This window comes from Anoplopoma fimbria, chromosome 2, assembly GCF_027596085.1.
Source record: "Anoplopoma fimbria isolate UVic2021 breed Golden Eagle Sablefish chromosome 2, Afim_UVic_2022, whole genome shotgun sequence".
NCBI classification, from domain to species: domain Eukaryota; kingdom Metazoa; phylum Chordata; class Actinopteri; order Perciformes; family Anoplopomatidae; genus Anoplopoma; species Anoplopoma fimbria.
Window position 1 is genome coordinate 13488826 of NC_072450.1, and position 9031 is coordinate 13497856.

At 39.6% G+C, this 9031-nt stretch overlaps 1 protein-coding gene across 1 annotated transcript in view; it reads right to left on the bottom strand.

Annotated features, from left to right (window-relative positions):
- Positions 1-3963: 3963 nt before the first annotated feature.
- zfand3 (zinc finger, AN1-type domain 3) overlaps positions 3964-9031 on the bottom strand; it is a 16400-nt gene continuing 11332 nt past the window's right edge. Inside the window, exons 5-6 of the mRNA XM_054613237.1 lie at positions 8742-8933; positions 3964-6125 (exon numbers count right to left, since the gene is read on the bottom strand). Coding sequence (XP_054469212.1) covers positions 5971-6125; positions 8742-8933 — 347 coding nt within the window. The 3' untranslated portion in view covers positions 3964-5970. The remainder of the gene's footprint in view (positions 6126-8741; positions 8934-9031) is intronic.

Here is a 9031-nt window from a genome sequence, read left to right on the forward strand (position 1 = left end):
AGAGCAGAACATTACACCAATGAGTGAGAAACAGCGGAAAGCTAAGAGAGGACAGTTTAGAGATAAAGCTTTGGAAGACCAGGGATAGGTGGGGAAGACGGGGGGGAGAGAAGGGCAGAGAGAAACAGAGAGAGGGGAGAGATCCATACAAGCTGCACAGTTTGGCTTCTGTTTAGAGAATTGTGAAACAGGAAATCAATAGCGGCAGCCACCCAGACAGCCAAATAATGGAGGCTTTAAACTGGCACACAGCAAACGATGACTGCACATTAATAAGGAAAATGCTATTTGGGGGAAGTGAGACGCTATCGTTGGTTGGGACCTTGTTGTGGAATGAGAAAATAGGCAAAGAGTGGGTGCTGCAAAAAATATGAAAAGCAATGCAAATATCTACACACCCAGGCAAAAAAATGCTCAAGTTGATGATGGTTCTCTCTCTTTGTGCAAGTAATTAAAAACATGACAGTGTGCTGTTTATCCTATAGCTTTACCTCACAGTGGTTTAATGTGAAATCAATATTACTATGTGCAAGATTGAACAGCAGAAAATGGTGCAAAGAAAACATTAACGGTTGAACAGAAGGCCTTCAAGATATCTGCAACCATTTTTAGTAAGGGTTAAATTAGATTATTCTAGCGGAGTTGTTTTGAATGTTATTCACTGTGCGGATTGTTTGGCCTTCCGTTTCCTTAAAGTTTAATGCGTGAAGCAGGTCATTTAATCAGGTAAATACAGGTTGATATAATATGATAAGATGATATATTAGGTATCTCGCTCTCTCTATATAATGAACAGTTTAATTGCAAAATTGACACAAAAATCAAAGAAAAAAATGATACACACGGCTGTTAATGCTTCAGGTCAATAAGGCTTTGTGAAACTGAGCTCATCCTTTTTGCAATCTGAAACCTCTAGCCTCCTCTCCTTGCATCCTATGGAGGCCTCTCTCGCTGTAACAAAGACCTCCCAGTTCGTCAGTAATTCTTCATTATAGTCTCACACTTTCCACTGGTTTAGCTCACTCTGTTCAAGTCATCCTTAAAATTGAAGAGAAGTGTGCAGTCAGCTTCCTCCTTAAAGGTCACATGGAGAAAAAAAAATGTCCGACTGACAGTAATGGCTACGATGGGATTGGATCTTCCATCGCCGCTATTCATTTCCTCTTAAACCTGACTAAATGTCAGCAGATGCCTGTTTGAGGTTCCTGCAGCATAGTGTCAGTTTGTGGTGGTTAAAGATGGTTGGGATTGTAATGAATGGTGCTGGGGTCATTAGCTATGGTATGAGAGGGGATTATGACGTATGTGTCTCTAGATAGTCACACTCAAAGAATATTAAAGAATGCATCTCAACTCATAATGCATGCTAATAATAGGAAGGCATCTTAGGTAACATCTGCAGGAATGCATGGCGATGAATGCATTTCAAAGTGATTATTTATTAATATAGTTAGAATATAGAAGACACACAGTTTAATGTTTGCGAAGCTTATATAGTATATTGGTATCCACTCTGGGGCAAATGAAAGAAACTGTTAACAACTTTATGGTAAACCTGTTATAGCAAATAATGGTGAATTACACATCCAACCCATACGGAAGAACATTACCATTCATTTTGGAGTCTGGATTCTGGATACTTAATGAAGTCCAATATTCACTCTCTTTTAGCTCCTAAGGGGCACTTATGCTGCTAAACGCTCCACTATGTTCACCAGCTAGTCTCTAACTGTCTGTCAGCCGTTTGGTGCTGTGCAGGTAGTGGGTCGTGGGGTTTACAGCATCAGAGCTATAAACAGCTGCCGACTGCGCCTGAACACAACGCCAATGAAAGCAGTGAGAATGAGGAAAGACAACTTTTATGGTTTTGGAATCATTTAAGCAGGAATTTAAACCTTTATTGTGTCTTTTAATTTCGTGACTCATTTTCTCCGCAGCTGCAACTCTTGAATTGATTAAGTAACATTTAACCAAAGTGACACAGCCTTTTACTCCTATGATATACAAATAGCTAGATTCCTATTATGACACATTTGAAGCATATCATCATTCAATCTTTTACTCAATATACTCTTTTATAAAGATCTGATCCCGCTGTTCGTGTCTATTATTTGCATAATAAATGAGGATGAGCATCATCCGAGTTAAAGTGAATGTAATCAATGTAATTAGAGACATGTAATTACAGACATGCAATTACATCTGAGACAGTGCTCAACACATTTTTTTAAGACTAATAAGTGACTTTACCATTACACTGAGTAAGATCCGTGCTGCCTGGAAATTAGACTATGACGCATGAGAGAGTGAAACTGATCCTTTGGACGTTGTTACCTTCCGTTGGGTTTACAGTATATCTGAGATCATTCTCCCATTAATGTATGATTCAAATTGGTGCCTGCTTTCTGAAGAAGGAACTAAAACACCAGCCCTTACCTCACTAGTGCTGTGTGTAGTGCACAGATAGAGTAGCAAAAGAGGCAAAGTGTTTAACAAAGCAAAAGGTTGGTGTATATATCTAATGTTAGCCAATCGAGGCGGTAAGAATAACAGGCTTCCTTGTTTGTTGAGCTGTAAGGAGATTTCTTACCACCGGCCACAACATCTTATCCCCCAAATCCCCCTCTAAAACTAGGCAGCCTCCAGCAAACATGCTTCTTGTTACCACTCAATCCTGACACTGTGCTTCATCCTGTGTGTCAGGCTGTAATCAAAACAACATAAAACATAAGAGGGTGCAGACACTGACAACCGAAACAAAGAGAGGGCTCTGAAAAACAAGAGAGGGGCTTAAGATTAGAAACCCTAATGAATTCCAGCTAAATTCAAAAGAATGACAAACAGGTCCACATCTACTTTTCATTAGCGACTGGGATTCGGGTCAGAAAATATCAGCATTTAGAGAAGTAATGTACGACAACATATGGCATGCTTTTTCACAAATAAGAGCATAGAGGGAGCCCCAAATTGATCATATTTAAATTATAATATTTCAAGTAAAAATGTATCGAATCAATATCAATCCATCAGTCGTTGAGATCTTCAAGGATACCATCTGCATGTTAAATAACCGAATGAGGGGTCCAACACCAAGGCTGAGAAACTTTTAAGGAAAAATTGACAAGGATGTAAAATGAGAATAACATAAGGACACACAGGACAAGTTTTAAGATAAATAAATGCTGTGTGTAACCCAGAGGGGTTGTTAAAAGTTTCAATCACCTTGACAAAGGAGAAACTTCACATTAAGGCGGTAACTTCCTTAGTTTTGGCACAGTGAAAACCAGGAGGAGGGTGAGAGATTACTCTCAGGCTGGTGACTGGCCAACTTCAACGTTCGTTTGAAGATGCTTTTTGATCGTGGCTACATATGTTTTCTTTTTTCCACAACATTAATTAGTGCAGCCAGCCCACAAGGCTCTTTGCTGCCATCAGAAGCTTCTTCAGTTAAAATTCTCCATTAGCGAGCACACATGTTCACACACACACACACACACACACACACACACACACACACACACACACACACACACACACACACACACACACACACACACACACACACACACACACACACACACACACACACACACACACACACACACACACACACACACACACACACACACACACACACACAAAAACAGATTTGGTAAGTAAATGAGAGTAGGTTCATAACAGCCGTCTGTCAGCATTAAACAGACGTTTACATCACTTTAAAAGAAATTGGCAGGATTTTAAGACATGGCAGAGAGCCAGCGACATGTTACAAGAAGGCTTCAACTCTTAACCAACCTCAACTCTCATCCATTACAAATGCAGAAAATGTGTATCTATGCTCATCCCACTCCCAGATTTCCTTTTATAGAGTACAACTGCAACATCAAACCACAGTGACCCCAAAAAGATAAAACTCCTTTCCCAAACTTTTCATCCATCATGTAAATAAGCACACCAGAGATGTTCTCACTTTTTCTAATCCAGTTTATTTTTTCTCAGTAAAAGAAAAAGTTGGAAAAAGGGAAGCATAAAGTAAAACAATGGAAACAAAAATATAGAATTTTCCATGTTCATCTTCCCATTTTATAACCACATTACAACCAAAACAAAAAGCAGTTCTACACTAAAGTGTAAGTGAAAAGCAAAAAAAGGGGTTAAATAAGGTTTTCTTTAAGATACAGAATATTCATTCATTATGCATTTTCTGTTCATTCCTTCCACAGTCCACCCAGGAAAACATTTGGAAAGTAATTATTTGCTGATTTAAACTTTCAGCGTGCTGTTCACCCCAGCTGCCACCTCCCTCCTCTACAGCAAGAGAGAGGGAGGGGGAGACTGAGAGGGCGATGGAAAGGAAAAATAGACCAATCAATAAAGTGAAAGGTGAGAAAAGTAAAGTGAAAAGCAGGAGGAGGAGAATGCATGTGAGCTCATCATGCTAGCTGGAAATGAAAACATGGGGCATTAAAGGAAGGAAGGGAAATTAAAGTACTGACAACCAAAGAATAGTTTCGTATCAAATGACCTTTAAATGTGGATAATCGAAATGAAGGCCTAAGACATTATGCGAAACCTGAACGATAACAACCATCACACGTCTTAAACAGGAACCTTCTGAGTGGCGCTCTGCCATCTCAGCTTCGGTCCAAACTCAACAGCAATGTCCGAACTTGCCTGCTTGTGCTCAATGTGAACAACAGCCGAGCACATGGAAACAACAAAGGTGTGAGAGAGAGTGCGTATTTGTAGAAGTATAGAGTGGACGCGTACGACGCAGACGTTGCAGGTCCAGTCACACATCGTACTCAAATTTCAATATACGTCATGTCCTGTAAATGTTGTCTTCCTGAATTTGTACACATCCAGCACACATAATCCACATGTTGTTAAAAACAGACGTGTGCAGAGGACATGTCTTCGTGAGGGAGGGCTGTGGGGAATAAGGAGATGAAGACTTAAGACAAAAACAGGAAGACAGAGAAAATCTGTGTCAAATAAGGTCTCGATCAATCACATCCCAATGTTGATGACAGATCAGTTTGCAATCCAAGGACAACCAGCTCACTTTTAACAGTTTTGAGTCTGACTCACACTGCAAGTTGTGAATTTGGACTTGCAGTATCACCCCAGTTTAATTGTCCACAATGGCTTCCTCAACAGAGCAGAAACACCTTCTGAAAAACCTTAAAACAAACAAAGGTGTCCTGTAGAGGAAAAGAGAAGAATGCAAGTTGGCGAGGGGAGTGGAAGATTGGGCTTTGATATCCTGATATCCTGAGGTTGGTGATTAACAGGTGTTTCTAAGGGATTGTGGGTAGTGGACGGCCAGGGGGTAAGACACTGACTTAAACTGAGGCTGGCCTGCTTGGTTTGCTTCACAAAGTCCATGCTTGGCGCAGAGTACAAAGGAGCTCTGTCTGATTTTGAGGTAAAGAGCACAGTCTATAAACAGCGCCAAAGCAGAAGTGTACACAAAGGGAAACGATCCTTTTCACCTCCTTCTCCTCGTCAATCTTTATTTCTTTTTCTTTTTCTTTTTTGAGGTAAAGAGTATAGTCTTAAACTGGCTTCCGGGACAAACATTTGTATAAAGCATTGTATTTCTTCTCGACGTCTTACTCTGCTCACACTTGTGTAGTCAGGAGCTTTTGCAAAAAAAAGTGAAGAAATTGTATATTTCCTTTTGCTCTTTATTGTTCTGTCATTCCTGGGTTAGGATTTTCCAAAAGGCATCTTAGCAGCAGGGATATGATCAAGCCAACAGAAGCAGAAAACAACAGGGACATGGGTAACAGTGGGACTTAAAAAGAGGGAGCATAATTTAAAAGAAAGGGTGGAGGTTTGTATCCAAAAAACCTGCAAAAATCTTGAAAAACAAAATGAGAAGAAAACAAAATAAAAAAAAATCAAATCCCTGTTGGTGCCAAGACACCGTCTGATCACCGAGATTCTTCTAAAGAGAACGGCCGCTCAGGAGCACTCTTCTCCGATGCGCTGGCATGAGCGGCCCACCTTGCGGTCGAGCTTGACCATCTTCAGGACGGCCTCCTGGCGACCGCGGCCCAGGTGGTCAAACAGACACTCATGTTGCTCTGGGAGCCGATGGAGCATACAGAAGACGTAACCTGGAGGGTGGGTGAGGGGGATGGGTGTAAAAGAGGGGGAGAGGTAAATTTGTGGTTAAGTTCAGCAAATATACAAATATTGCTGCGGCTGTACTGCAACTTAGAACAACCTGAACAAAAAGAACGCAAAAGAATATAGTACGACATATAAACAGTGCATTAAACATGCAACTCTACAATGCAGCCAAATTATTTGAAAATGTTTAAAACCCCTGCAAATTATAAAAAAAGTTTTTTGTAGATGCCAGTACAGGTTGCCAAACAAACGTTATTATACACAGCTTTTTAAATGGCTAAGGACATTTAATATTTACTGCACTGCAATCATGTCTTTGTAAAAGGTCTGGTTACCAGAGAAGACATTCTAGTTAATAGCTTCCTCTTTTGACTCCATTCAACAAAAGGCGACCCTTATCTCTCTCATTGACTCTCTGTCTCTACTGTAGCACTCTCAACAAAAGGCCCCGCCACTGTAGGAGGCTTGTTAGGCTCAGAGAAGCTCGTTATGCTCTCATCGTCTTAAATTCATTCATTAATACATATAATAACACTGCTGGCGTTCAATGAGTGGTGATTAAAAAACAAGTTTGACAGCTGGTTGCTATGCAATTAAAACCTATGCGATTACAGCGCTCATAAATGGAGTGGAAGGGAGAAAGTTGTGTAACATTTGAGGCTTTAAGAAGGGATGGGCTGCTAGTAACTGGGGGCAACTGTGGAAATCAAAGCTACTTCCAGTTGCTTATTGCAATGAAAGTCGGAAAAATGCCTTGATGACATAGTACAAGTAAAAAGGGGCAAAAAGAAGATAGTTGTACAACAAATAATATGTACAATAGCATAAACATTTCACTCTTTTTTTAGAGGCAAAACAAACACAAACACAAACAATTCCTCAAGGCATTCATTTTCAGCTGCCTGAAAATAATCTGTCTGTGTTACGACGGATTTCCATTACACTATTTGTACCAAATTTAACTGCACCAACTGATGATGAGCAAGCTATTTAGGACTTTTTACTACACTATTTTCTAAGTTAGAGATACCATACTGTGATTCTGCTACTCCCTTATCCACAAAGCTCACTGCAGGTTTTATTTTTTGCAATTTAACAGTGAATTGAGTTTTAAACATCGATGAGCTGGGAGGAAATTTAGGTTTTCAGAGTTTTTATTGCATAAAATCTTAAATATTTATTCTACCCAAGGTAAAAATGAAAAAAAGCAATTTCAAGAGAGTAGCTGAAACACACGGACACACACATACATACACACATACACACTGCAGAAAACCTTGAAAAACATAACCACTTATTATAATTAAGACATTAATTAAAAGGCTAATTATGCTATTAAACGGTTTTAACCATTCCTGCTGTTGCACAACGTGCAGCATGCTTAAAGGCCAAATTGATTGCAGCTATTGTGTGATTATAATGTACCTGTGACTGAATGATTTCTTACTTAAACTACAGTCATTTCAGACTAGCACAGCTTTTCTTCACCTACAGGAGTCATTATTCAAGGTTATTTTTGAAAAGGTTGAAAAGATTTAATAATAAATAATAAAAGATAATAAATTATAAATCATTTAAAGACCATTGCTTGCAAAGTGAAAGACAAGGGAAAGTAAGTACCAGTCAGGAATAACATACTGCTTCTGTTGGATCTCAGTTGATAACCTGTATGATCTAATTAGCTTTTTAAGTTCCGTTTCAGACTAAGACCTAGTCAGATGGATATTATAGCCACTGCGTAACAGCAGAAGTCTACTGAGTGTGACAACATTGGATCAGATACTCCCACCAGAGCTTTATTTTCTTCCCCCATTTACTATCTGAAGAAGCGTTCGTGCTTTCAACTCATTATCAGACCTTCTTGGCTTACACTTTGAAACATTTTGCAGAAGCATTAGCAAAGTAATCAGCAATTAAAGCACTAGTCAGATTTCACCATAATTGCCACCATTTCCCCTTCAGTCTGTAAAAGCATGTTTTCATAGTAAGCATTGCACTATTAAGGATGGATGGCCCATGCATTAAGCAGCGCCTGGTGGGAAAAAAAGGCAAGTCAATTTCCAATTTAGAAATTATTGCGTGGGTTTAAGCAGATGGTCTTTAAGCAGCAGAGAGCTGCGACTTTTTAAGTACTTTAATTTGTATGCAAACAAGTTGATTAGAAAGCTAAGTATTGCTTTAAACTGCATTAGTGTTCGTGGTAATTGGCTTATGTTTTATGTGCAATGTGAAACATTCAGCCTTTCTGTAATGGTCCCCCAAGGCTAGCAAAGGCACTCTAATCATCGACATGTCTGTCACACAAAAATACATGGACAGGAAGTAGATGCATTTCACTGCACTACATGTAAAATTAACAAAACTATGACCTATTTAACCAACATGTAGTTATGTATTTAGGAGGTCAATATTAACCCCGGAAAAAGTAATTTACTACTCATGCAAATGCAAGACACACAAGGTCTTTAATACTAGCTACCACTACTTAATGTGTATTTGTGTGTGAGTGAGCCTGTGCATGTACACGTATTAGCGTTTATCTGGTCATGGGTTAAAATATGTGTGCCCATCTCTATGGGTGTAATGTTGTATGATCGTACCACAGCGACAGGAACCCAGCTCTTGCTGAACCAGCTCCAGTTTGGTTTGGCAGCGATGGCAACGTTTGCGGCTCCGCTGTTTAGAGCCACTGCGAGAAGAGGATGATGATGACGATGAAGACTCTTCTCCCTCTGGCACGTCACCCACTCTTGCCCTCTTCTCGGGTGAAACATCACTTTCCGACTCTGAGGCTGGTGGAAAAAAATAAGAAAAAAAAGGCCATTAAAAGCGATCGCTGAGCTCCTAAACTGCAACTCCTTAAATTCATTTTTGTATTTAATATTTATGT